The sequence below is a fragment of the Vombatus ursinus genome, unplaced genomic scaffold (assembly GCF_900497805.2).
Source record: "Vombatus ursinus unplaced genomic scaffold, bare-nosed wombat genome assembly UNPS02014798.1, whole genome shotgun sequence".
NCBI lineage: Eukaryota > Metazoa > Chordata > Mammalia > Diprotodontia > Vombatidae > Vombatus > Vombatus ursinus.
Window position 1 is genome coordinate 63,576,934 of NW_020954576.1, and position 20,964 is coordinate 63,597,897.

The 20,964-nt window shown below is 35.2% G+C and overlaps 2 protein-coding genes across 9 annotated transcripts in view; one reads left to right on the forward strand and one right to left on the reverse strand.

The window, feature by feature from the left end:
• LOC114049573 (cytochrome c oxidase assembly factor 6 homolog) overlaps positions 1–7,833 on the forward strand; it is an 8,914-nt gene extending 1,081 nt beyond the window's left edge. For all 3 annotated transcript variants that reach the window (XM_027870822.1, XM_027870821.1, XM_027870823.1), the window contains exons 2-3: positions 805–953; positions 7,505–7,833. In XM_027870822.1, the coding sequence (XP_027726623.1) occupies positions 810–953; positions 7,505–7,600 (240 nt within the window). In that variant the 5' untranslated portion in view covers positions 805–809 and the 3' untranslated portion in view covers positions 7,601–7,833. The remainder of the gene's footprint in view (positions 1–804; positions 954–7,504) is intronic.
• LOC114049572 (probable methyltransferase TARBP1) overlaps positions 1,062–20,964 on the reverse strand; it is a 90,676-nt gene continuing 70,773 nt past the window's right edge. For 3 of the 6 annotated variants that reach the window (XM_027870817.1, XM_027870816.1, XM_027870815.1), the window contains 7 exons: positions 19,731–19,812; positions 17,401–17,572; positions 13,836–14,027; positions 10,842–10,966; positions 10,083–10,219; positions 9,616–9,712; positions 1,062–4,212 (listed from right to left, as the gene is read on the reverse strand). In XM_027870817.1, coding sequence (XP_027726618.1) covers positions 3,943–4,212; positions 9,616–9,712; positions 10,083–10,219; positions 10,842–10,966; positions 13,836–14,027; positions 17,401–17,572; positions 19,731–19,812 — 1,075 coding nt within the window. In that variant the 3' untranslated portion in view covers positions 1,062–3,942. Of the gene's footprint in view, positions 4,213–9,367; positions 9,713–10,082; positions 10,220–10,841; positions 10,967–13,835; positions 14,028–17,400; positions 17,573–19,730; positions 19,813–20,964 lie in introns of those variants that run through there. The other 3 variants (XM_027870818.1, XM_027870820.1, XM_027870819.1) reach the window with 1 other exon arrangement.

Below are 20,964 nucleotides of genomic sequence, written 5' to 3' on the forward strand. Positions count from 1 at the left end.
CTCCTCCTCCTCCTCCTCCTCCTCCTCCTCCTCCTCCTCCTCCTCCTTCTCCTCCTCATCCTTAGCCAGTTACTTGCCTGGTGCAGTAAGGACTGAGGAACAAGCTCAGGACCTGGAACCTTTCCTTTCAGTCTGTAGTTACCTTCCTTAGGAGTATTTCTTTGTCCATCCCTGGTTGAATTTTGTTCAGAGTTGATGATGGGGGAGGGGATAAGATTTTTCCCAGTTGATAGCTTCCCTTATTTTAACTCCCTATGCTTCATCTCTTCACCTATACTTTTGCCTTTATTATTATCTCTAATCCTTCCACCCTAATACTTTTATTTATCTCCCGTCCCAATCTTGATAACCTAGTTAGCCAAGTTCAATTTCATACTGTCTTCCCTGATGGATAAATGGACAAAAGATATGAACAAGAAATTCTCAAAAAAAGAACTGTTAACTATTAGCAAATGCATGAAAGATTGCTTCCAAATTACTAATAAGAGAAATGCAAATCAAAACAACTCGGGTTTCACCTTACATTTAGCAAATATTCAAAGATGACAAAAGAAGGAAACAGTCGATTCTGAAGGAGTCGTGGAAGGACACAGTAATACACTACACACTAATACTAATATTAATACATTAATAAGGTGAAGCTATGAATTGGACTTAAAGCCAGCTCAGTGCACTCTGGCTCCTTGGTATCATTTGTGGGCATTAAGATTCCAGTAGGTTTCTGCCTTCTCTTCTTATATAGTACAAGTTCCTTAATAAATGAGGGGAGTCCCTTCAAGCAATGGTCCTTTTTTCCTATGATAGTAAAAATGACAGCACCTTCCATGAAAGAGAGGCAAGTTTGCTGGGGAGCTCGTGATGACTACTGGAAGTGCTTGGATGAAAATACCGATGATGCCTCTAAGTGTAAAAAGTTTAGAAGCATTTTTGAGTCAAGCTGCCCCCAACAGTGGGTAAGTAATGCTGGCATTTATTCATCTTTTTACATAGACAGGGAGACAAACTTTCATTTTTAATAAACTTTATTAACATTTAATAAACATCATTAGGACAGTGCTTGTCACACAGTAAGCACTTCATAAATGCTTGTTAATTTTATGAAAAATGTCTTAATATATTGTTGCTGATATTTCTGAAATAGAGTATTTTGTGGTAGAGGAAAAAGCTTGCCAGGTGTCTATTCAAAAGTCTTGGATTCACATTCCAAGTTCTGCAACTTTGTGACCCTGAATAAGTTACTTCACTTCTCAACCTTAGTTACCTCATCCATAAAATAAGGGGATTGAACTAGATTACTTCTGAAATTCCACTCACCTCTAAATTTGTTATTCTATTAACAGGATGATGAAGTTCTCCTTAATTCATAATTTCCACTTAATAGCTGACATTTATATAGTACTTTGAAAGCTTATAAAACACATTACACACATTTTTATTTGAGCCTAGTTCCAGACTGGGACAACACTTAAGCAAGTGCCATGGTAGTTAATAAACAGATAAATCAGGTGTTTCCTCTTTTATAAAATCAGCAGTCTTCTCCACAATTTTCCTGAAGATTGTATAGTCTGTTGGGATACCATGAATTCTTTATTATCCGTATTGGTGCTAAACATTATCCTTGCTTACCACTGACCCTATAGAGCATGGGGGGTGGAAGGATAAGAAAGAAAGTTAGGAGGTAGGGAAAATAACAAGAAGTACTTGATCCTGGGGAATGTTATCTCTAAGAGGTACTTGATGCTGTCTCTGGTAAAACCCTCCCATCTGTCCCCCACCTCTGCCATCACTACACACCAAGCTCTAGGCTTTTATCACCTCTCATTTGGACTGCTGCAGTAGCCTCCTAATTAATTGATCTCCCTGCCTCCTTACTCCCCTCCCCAGTCAGCTCCACACAGCTGCCAAAGTATTATTCTTAAAGCTGAGGGCTGACCTAGTCACTCCCCTCCTTCTAACTTCATTGATTTCACTATTATCTTTAGAAACAAGTACAAGCTCCTCTCTCTGACATTTAAAACCTTTTACAACCTGGCTCCAACCAGCTTTCCTAGCCTTATTCTTCATGCAATCGTTAGTCCTGTCCAGCTGACATTCTTGCTGTTCATCAAACATGATATTCCATTCTCCACCTCCTTGGCTTTGCACTGGCTGTCCCTCATTCCCATGCATAGAATATACTACCTTCTTACCTTTGCTTCTTAAAATCTCAAGTTTTCTTCAGTGTTGAGCTCAAATACTACCTGAGGCCATTCCTGACCCTCACTACCCCCTCTCCCAACTCGTAGTGCCTTTCTCCCCAAATTACTTTGTATTTTTTTAATATATTTTAGATACTGATGCATATGCATGTTGTCTTCCCCCAATAGAGAGTAAGCTTCCTTGTGGCAGGAACTGTTTCGCTTTTATCTTTTTATTCTCCCACTGGGTAGTACGAATTCAATAAATGCTTGTTGGTTGGCATCTTTGCTATGTTATTTACTTTTGGTTTTATTATGTTGAATAGGATAAGCACATTTAAGTTTCCTCACTTTACCTTATGTTAGAATTAAGCAGAATGTTGAAGATCAAGTTGTCCAGTAGATTCATGCTGCAGATGCAGCAATGAAAGTCAACATAAATATTTGCCTAATTTGTAAAACTATTTAAATTAACTTTTCATTTGTATTGAAAGTTATGCTTTCTTGATAATTGAGTCAATTAACAGTTTATCGTGTTTCCACATTAGACCTTATTATCTCTCACTGGACTATTACAGTAGCCTTCTAATTGGTCTCCCTGCTTCTAGCCTCTCCCCCACTCCACAGCTGCCACAGTGATTTTCCTTAAATGAAGACTGACCATGTGACTACCCTTCTTAATCAATATCACTGGCTCTCTGTTGCCTCTAGGATAAAACAGAAACTCCCCTATTTGGCCTTTGAAGCCCTTCACAACCAGGTTCCAAATTATCTTTATAGCTTCAGTGTTCTCCTTTTCACACACCAGCCTAGCCAAACTAGCCTTACTGCTGTCCCTCCCACATGACACTTCTCTCCCTTCTGTACTTCTGCACTGGCTGTCCCCATTGGCTGGCATGTACTCCCTTCTCACCTCCACCTCTTAGAATCCTTTAGATCAAACTCATTTTCTGCACAAAGCTTTTCCTGATTCCACCTACCACTACTGCACCCCCTCCCCAGCAAAAAACAAACAAACAAAAAAACAAACAAAAAAAACCTTCAGGGTCCTTCCAAGCTAAACTGACTTGTATTTATTTTTTTATTCATCTGCATATACTTTAATCGGCATTTATTAAATGCCAATTAACTATAAGTAGGGGCCTGCCCCCAGTTTTAATAAATAATATTTACAGAGTAGATGTTATAAAAGATTCATGGTTGGTGTAAGCCACAGAAGGAGAGCACTCAAGACTGAGGTTTCAGGAAAAGAGTCATGTTCAAGGTGGGGCTTCAGAAGCTGAGTCTCTGAGAGAGTGAGGGGTTTTAAGAGGTGGAGGTGAGGAGGGAGGAGTACCTTCTAATGGCAAGGGAAATGGCAAGTGCTAATACATATAGATGGCAGATTGAGGCTAGCATGTGACCAGCAGAGATAAGGTCAGTTTGGGTGGACTACCTTGTGGAAAGGGAAGTAAAATTTGAGACTTAGGAGGTTGGTTGAAGACAGATTATGAAGGGCTTCAGAAAGCTAGACAGGTTTCTCTTTGATCCTAGAAGCAATAGATAGCTACTGGAGGGAGTGACATAGTAAGATCTTTACTGTAGAGGGGAGAGATGAGGGAGAGGAAACAACTAGGAGCAAGAACCCAAGGGAAAGTTGATAAGGGCTTCAACTAAGATTGTTGATTGTGTGAATAAGAAGGGACAGACTCAAGAGTTATGGTGGTATTAGAACCAAGGTTTGGCAAATAATTGGACAGGTAGGGGAAGAACCAGACAAATAATGTCATGAAAGCCTAGAGAAAAGGGTGTATATAGAACAGATGTTCTTAACCTTGATGCTATTAGGGGAGGGGGAGTCCTGTAGATAAGAGTTGGAGGAGGACCTCCCCACCCACCCCCCGGGGCACATTTGTGAACTGGAATAGAAATGAATTACAACTTCATTTTCACAAACTTCCAGCTGTAGCTCCTTCCTCCCATTGGTAGAGAGAGCTCCCAGTGATGAACTTCTACCAGTGCAGATCTTTTCTGCATCTTCCAGTCTTTGAAGTGCCTGAGAAGAATAAGTAAACAGAGGATATGAAGAGCCACCTCATTATTAGAGATTGTAATGAAGGAAGACAGAGGGGGATTACATTGAGGGGTTTTAAGATGAAGAGATAGGCCCTGGTCAGTTTTCTCAGTAAATTAATAAGTCAGGTCCTCAGCTGAGAGGGTGGGAGTAGGGAAAGGTATAGGATGCTTGAGGAAAGAAGAGAAGGTTCAGAACAGCCTCTATGAGTTGTAAAGAGAATCAGTTAGGGAGGAATAGAGAGAGGCCTTGCTTCAGAGAAGACTCAGCTGAAGTGAGGTGACATCAATTTGTAGTGTACCTAGTCAGCTTGGTTGTTAGACTTCTTCCAACTCTGTTCAGCAGAATGTAAGTAGGAGGGAAAAGGTAGATTATAGGAGTTATTCAGGGTTGAGGTTTGGCAAGAGTTGAGAATTGGGGGATGAGATAAGGGATTCAAGAGCCTATGGTATGAAATTGAATTTCATTAACTGTGTGATCAAGATTGGGAAAGAAGGTAAGTTTAAAAATGGAGTAGAAAGATTAGAGATAATATAATTATCCCTTTCACATTGTGACTTTCCCCATTTTGGTTTTGATATATTGTGGGCCAGCATAAGAAATTAAATGGAATTTTTTGGGAGTTTTGTGGAAGCTGCAGATGACACAAAAAAGTTTAGAAACTCAGAAATGCATTAAATATATGTATAGTATTGTATAATATAGCCTATGACCAAATACTTAGCCCAAATTTTACAGTAAGGTACTGTAACACCCCCTCTCCCCCCCACCAAAAAAAAAAAGAAAAGAAATTCAGACTTATTCTTGGGTATGAAAGGAGGTCCAAAAACTTTTATACGGATTTTCCAGATTGTTGGGGTGCCATGCTCTGGCAATGTGGAAGGGACAACTGTGGTTAAGGCAAAGTATAGTGGGGCGATGAGGTATGATCAAAAGAGTGTGTCATATATGCACAGTTTCTTCTTACAGATTTCCTGTTGAACAAACACTATATACTTGTTAGTTCATGTCAGTTCTGCCTATAGTTTTGTCAGGACAGATAAAAATCAATGAGTTATTTTTTTTAATCTTATTTTAAAATAGAAATTGCCATTTGAGGTTGTTATTAAAATGTTTTTTAATGAAAGGGAAAAAACTCCCTCTATAAACAGATGTCATGTTATTGAAAACAGTATTGCATAGTTTACAGAGCCAGCCTTAGGGCCAGAAAATCCTTGGTTCAAGTTCTACCTTTAACCTAGACTAGCTGTGTTGACCCTGGGAAGTCACAGCACTAGAGGCAGCTCTTAAGCCTAGAAAAAGTACCAACCGGCATATGAGTTTCTTCATCTGGGAATTCCCAATAGCAGTTAAATAATAAATAGCTTCAGTCCCAGTAACTATTAAAACCATTAAAAAAAAACTGGTATTTTACTCTTGGAAGAGACCTTAGCAAGAAGTCATCAGTGCAGCCCCCTTATTTTGAACCTAGGGAAGCTCAGGCTCAAAGGGCTGAAGAGTTTGCCCAAGGTCACTCACTAACTTCATGGTAATCCCAGATAGTTCTAATTCCTAATCCGGTGATCTTTCCATTATATCATGTTGACCTTTATTACAGCTGTTTTGTTTTTATAGGTAGCTAGATGGGCCAGGGGATAGAACAAGTACTGGGTCTGGAGTCATGAAAATCTGAAATTTAGCCTCAGATATTTATTAGCTGATATTTATTAGCTACCCTAGGAAAGTCATTTACCCTGTCTGCCTCAGTTCCCTCATCTGTAATATGGAGATAACTATAGCACCTACCTCCTAGGCCTGATGCAAGAATAAAACATTAAATGTTCTGCAAACCCTAAAACCTATATATATGCTGTTTGTTATACCAGTCATTTCCCAACATACCCTCCTGTATAAATAACCAAGGAAAGCAGTTAAACAAAACCATTTGACAAATTGAGTATGATATATGCAGCATTCTGTAACTGGTGTCTTAATTCTTTACTGAGGTAGAATTGTGCTTCTTCATCTGTTGTCTAGGACCAAGATTGGTTATTGCAATTAATTAGTTTGGTCGCCTTCTGGTTTTGTTTGCATCATTGTAGTCATTGTGTTTATTGTTCTAGTTGTTACAGTTCTCTGAATTCCTCTTTCTCATGTGTTAATGGCATAGTAGGATTGTTGTAATCCTGAGCACATGGTATCTAACATGTAAATACATTTATAGCCTTTTGAAGAAAGTCTGAAACATTTTGCAAACAAGGAACTCTGTGCTTTTGTGAAGTGTCTGTGATAGTTCCATGAGAGGCACTGATGGAGTAGAAAAAAAAAATTGGAATTGCAATCAGAGGACTTGGGTTCAAAAACCAGTTTTGCCAACTTTGTAACTTTTGGAACTTAACCTCTTTGGGCCTCAATTTCTCCATCTGTAATAACGAGGGAATGGGGCATGGTGGTCACGGTGGATGAGATACCCACCTTCTCAAATCCCTTCACCACATTCACATTTGAAGCCTTTACACAATGGGAGGCCCTGCCATAGCCTGTTCTCCACTGGTAGCTTTTTCTAGCTTGGGAAGCATTGCCAAATTTTCACTATTAGTATTATCTTCAAGAGCCCAGAGTCACCTCTATGTCACAGTGAAGCTTATACAAAATGAAGTGCGTTTTATATAAAAAAATTTATTTAATGTACTCATACTAATGATTTAAAGTAGTCACTTTAGTGTAAAAGAAAGCAACCCAAAAATCAGCAAGTTTTAAAACCAGTAATTTTAATAGCAATTAAGTTGTAAGAATGACATCTGTTTCTCTATTTTGTGAGAAGATAGTGTATATAAAATTAGATAGTATTTGTACACATTAATAACTTTGAATTATATCAATTCAGGTTTTCTCTTTTTTTCTAAGTGGGTAGAAACATGCACTTTCTTAGTGTCCATGCATTTTCCAAAAGGCATTTTGGTTCTCAACCCTACTTAACTTTTTAAAGTCATATTTATTTATAATTCTGCCTTATTGTAGGCTGCTTTAAATTTAAAAAGCTTAACCATATTCATAGTTTTTAATGAAATCTTAATATTTTTATTTTAAGAAAAATTTCCCATCAACTCATACTGATTTAGCATAATTATTAAGCTTGCTTCCAGCTCTAAATCTTGTTTCCGACATATGTACATACTGTAGAAACATGTTCAGATAATGATTCAATTTATTGACTCTTTTAAATCTTTGCTCTTATGTTGCCATGGTGTCCTTTTTTACTTTGTCTCCCTTAATTGTGTTTTCTTTTTAATAGATTAAATACTTTGATAAAAGAAGAGATTACTTAAAGTTCAAAGAAAAGTTTGAAGCGGGACAATTTGAGCCTTCAGAAAGAACAGCAACATCATAGCTCTTTGTTTAAAAAAATTTTTTTTTTTAACAATACTGAGACTTCTTTGTGGACATCATTAAATATTCCTTTGAATACCAGACTGCCTGAATTATGAAGTATGACAGATCGGACTCACTGTCAGCACAGCTCTCCTGCTCTCAACAGTACTAGAAATGATCAAGAATCCAACAGGGTTAGAATATCTGATTCATCCAGTGAATAACTTGAATAAAGTGGTATAGAACACCTAATTTATATTGTGGAAGTTGGTTTTATTGTTCATTTTCATAACACAAAGTTAAGTAAACATAAAAGTGATTTTTTTTTCTTTTCCAGATGAGAACCACATTTGAATTTGGTAAAAGAAGTTTTTAGAATTGATACTTTTAAGTGTTTATATATGGCATCAACATTTTACTTCACTGAAATTCAAAAACTTGAAAGCAAACATTGTAAGATATGATATAAAATTTCAAGGGGACAGAGTTTATATTCGAGTAAAACTAAGTATTTTGCTACATGTGATGGTTAATAAACAGTTAATTTGTAGATAATGTAGTCTCTTTAAGAAAATATAAATTGAGGTCATAACCTGGGGTCACATTGCTTTTATTTCTAGTTCCATAACTGCCACATTTCTGCATTTATAGAACAGAAATGTTTGACGATCGTCATGATAAACTTGAGAAAATATATCAGCAAGCTTACTCTGTTGATTTATATACCTCTATTCTTACTCTCACCTCTGTTTTCAGAAGCAGTCATCAAAGGATAACTGGGCACAGAGACTACTTTTACCTTTTCAATGTAATACCTTTTTTAAATAATGTTTTAATTTTTTCCAGTTACATGTAAAACCAATTTTTAGCATTCATTTTTTAAAATGTTAAGTTCCAGATTAGAATATAATACCTTTTAAGGCCTAATAGAAAACACTAGGCATCAGAAGGCTAAGATTTTAATTCTACTACTACCACTACTCACTGGACCTTGCATTTTATTCTCTGAAGCTAGGTTTCTTTATCCAGAAAACTGGGTGGGAGATCTTCCACCCTGCCCATCTCCCATGGCTATTATGAAAAGCAAATGATTAAAGAACTAGAGGCTAAAGGAACTTTAGAAGTAATCTAGTCCAAATCCTTCATTTAACAGATGAGGGAATGGAGGCCCAGAGGTAGAATTTGAACCCAGGTTCCCTGACTCTCAATCCAGCATACCACACACAGCTATATAAACATTCCATACATGGGGCAGCTAAAGTGCAGTGAATAGAGCTCTGGCCTTGGAGTCAGGAGGACCCGAGTTCAAATCCAGCTTCAGACACTTACCACTTACTAGCTGTGTGACCCTGGGCAAGTCACTTAACCCCAATTGCCTCACCAAAAAGCAAAAAAAAAAAAAAAGATTCCATACAGCTTCTCATTAATTATACTTTAATTCATCTCTACCCTCCATATTCGATACCTTGATATCCTTTACTGGTTGGATTCTGACTTAAATAGTAATGATTGATGACTATCCCCAAGACTTTATATAGCACTTTTCGAACCTCTCATATAGGCATCATGTGTTTTGTATTCTAGCCATCTCTATAAATGATGTGTCAATGTAATAGATGGTAAGCTCTGTGAGGGTAAGGACCATCTAAACTTTCTTATTAGTATCACCCACTTTGTTAGAACAGGGCTCTGAACATGTCTGGAAGAGCTTAATAAATATTTCTTGAAATGAAATATGAATGATAGAACCATGATTTTTGTTGAAGAATACAGTACCCAAAGTTACTTATTTCAAAGTTATATTTAATATTTTAAACAAGTCAAATAAATATACCACAAAAAACTTAATACAAAATTATCCTCAATAAAAGTTTAGCCTATTCCTTAAGTGCATATAGAGTTTAAAAATATACCTCAACAGCACCATTAAGTTCAGATAAGGCAAAAAATTTTATATTTTTGTAATTACTTTATATCTCTTTGCTTGATTATCTGTTGCCTAGTATACTCCCAAATTAGTAAAGCTCCACTCACATGAACATTAAGGGAGCGTATGATGCCATGTTGAGGAATTTCCACACACACATCCAAATGCTGAATCAGGTTTGCTGGGATTCCCTCACGTTCATTTCTGATGAGGAGAAAAGGAAACAAAGGCAGCTTTTCATATAGTCAATAATGAAACCAGAATACTAAATTTTAACATGGGCATGCAAGAAAAGTAATAAAAGGACCCAAAAGCACTTATAATAAAATACAAGCAGTCCCAAGTTCATGTTCTATGCAAAGTCAAAAATTATGAGGATAACGGAAAAAAAAAACCCTTCTGCAAGCACATAACCACTGGCCAATGAGTGAGACTTCCTATTTTGAACAGATCTAAGTAAATGCCATATGACACCACAGAAAAGCTAACTCGGATGTCACTATCATTTAGGTAAATAGTAATTTATTCAACTTATTGGGGGGAAAAAAAAAAGTACTAGACAAAAGGAAATTACCCTAGTAAGAGCAGAGATTTCTCAGGAAAACAATATTCTGTTAAGTCTGAACTTTTGGCAGTTTGTTCCACACCTATGGTAGTATAGCCTTCTGTTTTTTTCTTCTGTAAGTAATCAACAAGCTGAAGTGGTTTTACCTAAAAATTTAAAAAATGAGTGAAGAATTCAAACATTAGAAAATTTCACCTATAGCCTTTTTTTTTTTTTTTTTTTGGTGAGGCAATTGGGGTTAAGTGACTTGCCCAAGGTCACACAGCTAGTACGTGTCAAGTGTTTGGTCTGAGGTCGAATTTGAACTCAGGTCCTCCTGACTTCAGGGCCAGTGCTCTATCCACTGCGCCACCTAGCTGCCCCTGACCTATAGCCTTTCTTAGAGAAAAATTAATACCAGAAAAATTTCAAGAAACAAGTTTTAGCATAAAAAATTCTCAAGACGAAAAACTAACACACCTTATAGAAAAATACCATATGTAAGTCACATTTTGTTCATTAAATTTACTAACATGTAAAAATGAATAGCAATACAATGAGTCTGACTTATAATAAGATTATTGGGTCACTTCAGTAAGACCACATTGGAGCTAATAAAAATACAACAATAAATGAGGGAGGAGGAACTAAGTGGTGACTCTCTCCTATGGGATATTTTAAGGTTGGCTTACTGTAAAATTTCCACAGAAATGCTATTTTAAAAAGAAAAGAACTCTATAAAACATTTCTAAATAAGATAATTACACAGTAAATTACTTTTTTACTCACCTCCACCAGAGGAAGCCACTGTTCTGCAGAAACACTGAGATGCTGAAACTGCTTATCACTGATATAATGAAGACTTCCTACTACTAGAGCTGAGGCCCCAAATATTTCACAGGTCCGGCACAAACCTATAAAACCAAATTAAAAACAATGTAAAAATTGTGTATTTCCCTTTATAACATTAAGCTTACGCAGACTTTAATACTTTATAAATTTGTAATCTGCCTATATGAATAACGTAGATGGATACTTAACCATAAGTATATTAGAAGCTGGTCTTTGAGACTTGCTGTGGCCAAAAAATTTATCACCCTGTAGCCAAGCTGATGATGAACCTCTCTTTAACCTTAGCAGATACATGTCTAAAAACTGAATACTCTTTCCCTTTAAACCCTCTCCTTCTAAACTTGCCTATATCTGTCAAAGACATCACTCACCATCATTCTAGTGTCTCAGATTCTGGATCTCAGCATTAATCAGGACTCCTCACTTTCCATCACCCTTCCTGACCAATAAACTGCCAGGTCTTATTTCTACCTTCATAACATTTCTTGCATCCAAACTCTTCCCTCCATTCACACAGCTACCCTTAGTTCAGGTCTTCAGTATGTCTCACCTAAGGCCTCCTAATTGGTCTCCATGCCTTAAGTCTTTCATCTTTCTAGTTCATCCTATACACTGCTACCAAGGTGATTTTCCTTAACCATAGATCTGACAACGTGATGCCCTGGGATTCAATCAAGTCCAGAGACCGCCTACTGCCTCTAGGATGAAAAATAAACTTCTCTGCTTAGCTATCTTTCTAGCCTTATTGGACATTAGTCCTCATACTCTGCAATCCAGCCAAACCAGCCCTCTCCCTTCTTCACTCAATACACTCCATCTCTTATCTTGCCTTTACACTGGCTGCCCCCCTTGCCTGGAATGCACTCCTTTCTTACCCAGACCTCTCTAAGTATACTGTCTTCCTTTAAGATACAGTTCAGGTACTATCTTCTGCATGAAGCTTTTTCTGATCACAACATCCTCTCTCAAACCACCTTATTATATTTAAATACTTTTATTAACTTTATATTTTAACATGAACTGATCTCTATACTAGAATGTAAGCTCATTGCGAACAGGAAGTTTCATTCTTTTCACTTGTATCTCTAAGACCTAGCACAGATCTTGGCAGATAGATTGACTGGTCCCTAGGTGCTTATCTGAAGCCTTTAAAGGTTGGTGGGGCCTTCATTCTACTAGCATAGTGCTTGAGGACCTTGGGTTATTTTCACATCATGATGAGAACTTTAGTGGAGAAATTGGGATGACAAATATTTTAAAGTCTGTGACTTATGAAAAACAAGAATTAAATTGGGGAAGAAAAAGTTTCTAATTAAGCTACGCTATCAACAAGGAAGAAGTAAAATTATAGTCAAATATTCTTTTTATATTTTCCAGGGAGGCTGAAAGATACTCTTTATAAGTAACAGGGAAAGATAAATTGAGACATACTACCTGTTATATTGTGGTAGCCCAAAAAGCCCACCATAATCCTATCTATTTTTCAGTCATGCATTCAAGTGCCTACTATGTGCTATTATATGTACTACCATGCAAAATGCTAGGATACAAACAAAAAAGCAAAACAGCCCCTGTCCTTAGGGAGTTAACATTCAATGGGGGGCGGGGTACAAGGAGTAAGTACAGACGATATACAAAATAAACACCCCGTGGTGGGGTTGTAGGGAGACCAACAACAGGGAGAATGATGAAAGGATTGACAAGGATGCATATGTAATAAGCTTTCAAGAGATTTATGGGTTCCAATAAGCAGAGCTGAGGAAGGAGAGCATTCCAGGCATGGATCCAGCCCCTTAGACAGGACATGAGATCTCATGTATAGGGGACAATAACAGGACAACGTGGCTCAACTGTGAAGTGTGTAAGGGGGAGTAATGTGTAATCAGCCAGGGAAAAAAAGTGGATTACGAAGAGTTATGTGCCACAGATTCTGTTTCAAACATAAAGGAAATAAGGTAGCCACTGAAGTTTTTTTAAACAGCCGAGTGACACTATGAGACCTGTTCTCTAAAACAGACCAATTTGGCAAATGAGTACAGGATTATAGAGGAGACAGACTTGAAGCAGGGAGATCAATCAGGAAGCTGTTGCACTAGTGCAAGTGAGAGCTGGTGAGAGCCTAGATTAGGGGAGTTCTGGTGTCTCAGATAGGAGAGATGCTACAGTGGCGGAAGACAGAAGATGACTACTGACTGGATATAAAGGTGAGTGAGTGGGGAATCAAGAACAACTCCTAAGTTCTGAACTTAGGCAACTGGAAGGAGAGTAGTCCCCTCAACAGAAATAGGAAAATTAAGTGGAGGGTGGGTTTAGGAAGAAAAGTAATGAATTCTCCCTTGGATATGTTGAGTTTAGTCTGCTTATTAGTCTTCCTTAGACCTAGTCTTTCTAGTAACAAGCTTTCTGTTTTAGATAAAACTCTTTTCTGAAATTTGCATGTGGAAACTTCCTTCCCCTATGCCACCTTAGTAACTGGCACCTCCCTGCCTGTCATATCAGAGGTGGGAAACACAGGGGATAATGTGGCATCCAGCAACCACTCTGTATCTTTCCGTTGCTGCCCTATGATAACTTCTGTGTTTCTACCTTAAGCCACAAACTTTTCTTTGTTGAGGGTCAACCATACCAAATAAAGGCTTCTTGCTTTTATAATCACTGACTTGTCTGACTCTTTTGAAAATGCTTTAACAGACTAGGATAAATATTTTAATTTAAACAATACAAAAGCATAGTACAATTACTGAATTAAGAGGTTATTCTTCATCTTTTCCTTTCTCTCAAGGAGCAGAAATCCATATATTATAAAGATATCAAATGTATCATTTTATAATGCTGGTAAATGTGACAAGAGCCAGTAAAAATTTTATAATTTAGTAAAAATTGCCAGGGATGAGAGAGTCAAGAAATCTATCTATAAAACTATGATATTACCTCCTAAATTGGTTGGCTTATCAATTAGTGAAGCTACTACAATCAATCTACTAATGGATTTTCCAAGTTTAGCAGCACGATCCTGAAATACCAAATCAAGTCCTAAATCAAGAACATTATTTTTCCAAGGGATCATCTTCTTTTGAACATCAATCCATTCTGATTGGCTGTCTCCCTCAACTGAGTTGGAACCTGAGGAGAAAAAAATCAAGATGATCCAAAATAATTGTCTGAACCAATATCATTAATGAATATTAATTGAAATTTTTAGAATAAAATCCTAGCAAAAAGTTGCAGCAATTTATTTTTAAAAAATCATTCACTAGATCTGATCAAGATGGATTTATAGTGGAGATGCAAGGATGGTTCAAAATTAGGGAAACAATGCTATTATATTTTAAGAAATACAAAAACCACATAACCACATAACCATGAATACAATGCAAAAGAAAAAAAAGCCTTTGACAAGGTACAATACATTTATGCTATTGAACCTGCAATGCATACTCATGGAAAGACATTTTTTAATATGATAAAAGGTACCTAAAACTGAAAGCTAGCCTTCTATGCATTGGAGAAATACTAAAAGCTTTCCCAATAAATGTAGAAATAAAGCAAGAACACTCCCTTTCCCTTATGTTATCTGATGTGGTTCTAAAAACATGAGCAATAGCAAAAAGACAAGAGAAATAAAAGGCCTAAAGATATCTGATAATATGATGGTTTACTTAGGAAATCCCAGGAAATCAGCAAAGAAACTAACTCAACAGCTTCAGTAAAATAATAATATACAAAATAAGCCCACAAAAAAAATGAACATTTCCATATAGCAATGAAAGGGAATAATTGAAAGGTAAGTCCCATTCAAGAAAAAAATATATATATGAATCAATTTAACAGAGTATACTCAATACTTGTATGAATACAATCACAACCTATTCCTTAAAGAAATGAACTTAAATAACTGGCAGGATATTCAATGACAACAGTCCCTAAATTGATGTCCGTATTTAGTGCTTTGCCAATAGGTATATTTTATAGTTAGACAAAATAATGACAAAATATATTTGGAGGAACAAGAAGATAAAAGAAAATAATTCTTAAAAGGAAAACTGAAGGGGTGATATCACTTCCAGACCTCCAACTATTTTATTAATCAATAATCATCAAAACCATTTGGTACTGCTTTAAAGAAAAAGAATAATGAAATAGCCTAAAAAATTAAGAATAAAAATTAATTTAACGTAATAACCCAGTGTATGACAAACCAGAAAACATAAATTACCTGAGAAGGACCCTCCTAATTGACAAAGACTTCTAGGAAAACTGCAAAACAGTCTGGAAGACTTTATGTAAAGAAAATAACTAAAACATCCATACCCTTTGACTCAGAGATTTCACTGCGAGGCATATACATCAAAATAGCAGCTCTTGCAGTAGCAAGGAATTCGACACAAAGTAGGTCCCTCTATACTGGGGAAAGGCTAAACAAGTTGAGGAAGATTTAGGCAATGAAATACTGTATTGTAAAAAACAGTAAACTAATGACTACATAGAAGTACGAGTATACTTCTATGAACTGATACAAGTGAAGTAAACAGAAGCAGAAAAACCATACACAATGACCACAACATAAAAGGAAATAATAACAATAAAACAAATGAAAAAGAAAGCCATGAAATTATAATGATCAAGCTTAGCTCTAAAGAAAAGAGTAAGAAGCCAACTTTTTTCTTGGCAAAGAAAGGGGGGAATATGGGTGTGGCACACTATATATAACATCAAACTTTTTCTATGTCTTTTGTTAATTGTGCTGTTGGTAGAGTTGTGAACTGGTTCGACCATTCTGGAGAACAATTTGGAATTATGTCCAAACTGCATAAACTGTACTGCAAAGAGATTAAAAAAAAATAAATAAATAGAAAAAGACCTATTTTTACAAAAATATAGCAGCTTGCAAAGAACTGGAAATTAAGGAAATGCCCATCAATTGAGGAATGGCTGAACAAGTTGTGGTAGATGATTGTGACAGAAAACTACTATACTATAAGAAATGACAAGCAGGGTGGTTTAAAAAAAAAACCTGGCCAGAAACTGATGCAAAGAGAAGTGAGCAGAAGAACCAGGGGAACATTGTTCACAGTTACAGCAATATTGTAAGGATGCGCAACTGTGACTTAGCTACTCTGATCAAGACAACATTCAAAGAAAATTCCAAAGTTCCCTCCAGAGACAGAGAGCTGCTGAACTCTGAATGCAGACTGAAGCATAACTTTTTAAAATTTATTTTTCTTGAAGCTTTTTTGGGGGGATGTTTTCTTTTGCAACATGGCTAATATGGAAATATGTTTTATATGACTTCACATGTATAATCAATGTATTTGCTTGTCCTCTCAAGGAAGGGTGTGGGGAGGGCAACTGAAAGAGAATTTAGAACTCAAAATTTTTTAAAATGAATGTTAAAAATTTTTTTGCACAAAATTGGAAAATATGTAACGAAATAAAAATATATTTTTAAATGTTTTGTTAGTTCATTCGTTTTTTAAGTCAATGCTTAAGTTAACATTTCCCCTCTTTTTTTGTTTTTAGTTTTAAGGGACAGATCTCTGGGAAGGGAAAAGTGAGGGGGCACACTGGGAAATGCAGGTTATGTTAAACCAAAAGATACCAATAGTTTATCAGAGTTGTATTTTTAACATTAATTCAACATGCCTCTAAATACAGGTGTACTTTACTTAATGTGTCCTGGAAAAGGTTCTTATAAATCATCATTTTAAACATACTTAGATAATCTGCTACTTAAGAACACAATAGACCCCTTTGCTCAATAAAGAATCTTTTGAAATATAAATCATCCATTGTATAGGTTATATTCAAATGTTTTATATAGATTTTATTAAAGCAGGACATGTCTATTGTCTTTAAACTGTCCTGTTATAATATTTTAGCGCGCAAGGTTAGAATAAAGAAGCAAAGCTGGAAAAGTCTTCAGGAAGTAGTTCATTCTTTCAGACAGGAGCCCACAGAAATGAACTTTCTTGAATATAACTTACCATTATAAAGCATTTTTATGATTACAAAGTTTATACACATATACATATATGTATGTGTACGTGTATGTATACAGGCATCTGTGTACATACAAATGTGTCTTATCATGCGTTCCAGTGTCTCTCTGCTCACATTGCTGTTAACTTTCTGTTTTGACTTACTGATTTACTGCTCTATATAATTTAGATGGTACGGTAGGAATTACTCCTAAACCTACCTTTGATACTTTATCATGTTACAGGCCCTCAATGAATGTCAAATTATAACAATTTTTCAAATAAAAGCCAATGAGTTTAACTGAACAGTGAAGGGTTCCACTTATAGGTTGTGACATTACAGATTCCCTGTTTACTAAAATTCACAGATCTACCTTAAATAGTTTTTCTCTAAGTAGAAGATTAAAATTCACTGGCATATAGTAAGGTGAAAAAAATTCAGGTACATTTATTAATTAAAATCACTAAGATGGAGCCAAAACAACAGTAAAAAGAAGACAAAAATAACCACATTTTACCTATATCTTCCTGAGACCAGTCACTTGGTTTTAGTTCACAAAGTTCAGTTTGAGAAAGGTACCACTGAAATGCTGAATCTATCGGAATGTCAGTGAATTTTGTGAATTTACCAATGGTGATCCACTCATCTTCAACCAGTTCTGAAAGGCGTGGAAGGGTATAAAATATAGTCTGAAAAGACAAATTTTGTTCACAAATTTTAATTTCTTTCCTTAAGCAAACAAATAGAAGGCACAATAAATAGTTCTATGAATTTCCATACGGTCAACTTAATTAACTATATAGTATGCCAGACTATAAGCATACTATAAACATATACACACACATAGAACATATACAATTTTAGCCTTATTTATTCTCTAATTATGTTCTATATGTATGTCTTGTGCTCTGTAAGTACATCATAAATTACTTGAGGATAAGGACTATGTCTTAAACTTCTTTTTTCAATTTCTAAAAGTTTCTAATGCAGTAAATATAAAAGCTTCAGTTAAGCTATTAGTTTTAAGTTCTTTCTTCACCAAATCTTTTACCATAATGAATAATATAAAAAAAGGTCTTTCTCCTCCTCTTCCCCTTCTGAAAGAGGCCTAAGTAAAGCCATGAAATGGCAAAATAAGAAGCAGAGGAAAGGTCACGGATAATACATAAACAATAAATTTCTGAATTACTGAAAACTAACGGTACTTTGCACAGGGGAAAAATAAAACCCAACAGTGAAAAAACAATTTTCTTAATAACAATTTGTTGTATTATATGAAAGACTAATAAAGTAACATTTCTACTTAGCAAATACAATCCTCATTTGCTTTAAAATTACATAGGTAAAATTCAAACTATTTAAGCCATCATATGCTTTAACATGCCATTATTCACAGGTACTGAACTTGTGGAAGTTCTACTTGGCATAATTATTATTATTATTTACCATTTATTAAGCACCCAAAATACTAAACACTAACTTAGATATATAAAAACAGCCCCCGTCCTCAAAAGACTTAAGATTTAAAATGTCCTAACACACAAACAAATACAGAGAACATAAAAGATTTAAAATGTCCTAAAACACAAACAAATACAGAGAACATTTAATAAAAAACTAGTTTGAATATTTAATAAAAAACTAGTTTATTTATATTTCATTTCCCCATCCATTATATCCCTTCCTCTTTTTCTTGGGGAGTGGGGGGGAAGAAGAGAATCATTTTTATACTTTGACATCTAACAGTACTCATTATATAGACATTTAACTTACTGAATTCATGTGAGTAATGGAAGGAGAAGGAAAAGAACATGAGATTGTAGGAGAAAAGGGTCAAAGAAAGATAAACAAGGGATTTAATCCTACCAGGCCACAAGAATGTTGACAAAAGACAATTAATACGTAGTGATAAAGTGAATCCTTCAGAAAGATGTCAAAGCATTGTGAACTTGAAAGAACATAGAGCAGAGAATGTTGGGTTTTTTTTTTAAATAAATGCTTCCTATTTTTAATAACAGAACTAAAATTGGGTCAATATTTCCAATAATTAAAATCCAAAGTACAGACCCTAGCACATATTGGTGAATTTAAAAATATGGGCAAACAATAAATAATGTAAATCTACAAACTTATTAAATAAATAGCATTTTTAGATACTTAAAGTTATAGATACTTTTGAACTATTTAAAGTAAAATATAAAAGCAGGAGGTTTAAAATTCAAAACTAGAGTATTACTATTACAGTTTTCAAAATCAGAAAAGTCATATAGTTTATATAATTTTCTGATGTTTCGTACTGTGCTGTCATTTGTCTGTTTTCAAGAAAAATGTTGGAGGGGGGTGTTACTGTTTTTAAAATTATAAACAAAATTCCACAACTACCAAATAATTTGCTATACAGAATTTTTGCTCTAGAATTTCAGCCAACCAGAAACAGAAGCATAGTTTTAAAAAAGGATGGAACTCTATGTTCTTTCATCATAATGGGCTTGATTACAACAAAATCTCACCTGCACAAATGTTTTAACTCATTTCCTTTTAATGTCAGAACAGATTTCTGTTTAGAGTTAAATATTCCCTTCCAGTATTTACAAGCCAGAAACTACCTAAGAAACAGAAATTGAAAATAACTAGCCAATTTTCTCTACTAAAGAGTGATGTGCAAGCAAGTCATCTACAAAATGACAAGAAATAAGGTTAACAGAACTTTAAAATCTAAGATGATGCTTGTAAACAGGGGGGAAAAAATTTAACCTATTTCCCCTCAATAATCATGACAACAAAAGAAGAAAATGTTAGTGTTAAGAGCACAGCAAATAAAATTTTAGAATGCTATTCTATGCTTACCTCTAGGCTATAATCCTTAAGTGGATGAAATGTTGCAAAAAAGAAATGCTCTTGAATTCTTTGCCAATTTTTTTTGGCATTCCTGAGAATCAAAAAAAATATATACATATATATGTGATACTGTGAGAGATAGTTGAGTTTTACAACTCTAATTAGAGGGGAAAAAATCAATTAGATAGCTTAAAGAGCTACTACATATTTTAAAAGGAAACTGAAACTTTGTCATTCTAACTTTAGTTATATAGCATATTTCTCCAAGACAATTAAAAAATCTTTTAAATACATTTTATTCAATCTTACAACACTCCTGAAAAGGAAATAAGACCAAAAAAATGAAATTCCATTTTCAAGGTCATAGATGAGTCAGCAGTTATGCTAACAAAAGAATCTAGGTCCCCTAGTATGGCAATCAACTTTCTCTAACAATCCTCAGACCTATCTCCAATTAAAAGTAATAAGAATCAAAAAAGGGTGAAAAAACTACTACTACAAGAAACAATTTCACAATAAGCAAGAGATCATTTTAAAAGAACAGGACAGATTCCAGCTGACATATCTGGAAGTAATGAACTGAAAATTTTTTCAATAATACACTGAAAATTTTTACTTGGGCACTCAGTATCACACATCTGAAGAGAATAAATGAAGACTTATTGTCAGATGACTAAGTACCTTGTTTCTTAAAATTAAGAATGTGAGTAAAAATGGCAGTTTTGAGAAGTCAAGACATAGATAGCTAGAAACTTACCATCAGCTTCATGACCAATTAAATGATTATATTAGTAAAATGACTATAATAATTTGGCTATGTCTAATATTCTTGAAAACTGGAAAATAAATACAGAATTACAAATTCTGTTATATCACTAATACTCAATTTTTTTTTTCTGTGACTCAATATGTAAAGGCCCAGCTACCCCAAATGCTCCTACTCAGCTTTAACCCCTATCACGACCACCAAAGAGAAAGAAAAAACTGGAAATTTTGGAACAAATATAATTTTTAAAAGTCAACTTTTATCTTTATCTACTTGTTCACAGATCTAATTGGCCTTATCATATAAAGTTTATCTAAATCTACATGTGAAAATAAGCTTACCAGTTTTCACAAAATACATTCCAAGTGGGAGTGGGAAAAAGAGAACAGATCACAGATTTGCAAGCTGGAAGGATTTAGGGGTCACTTAGAGCAAATCCTCATTTTACAAATGAGAAAAATGATCAAGCAGTGAAGT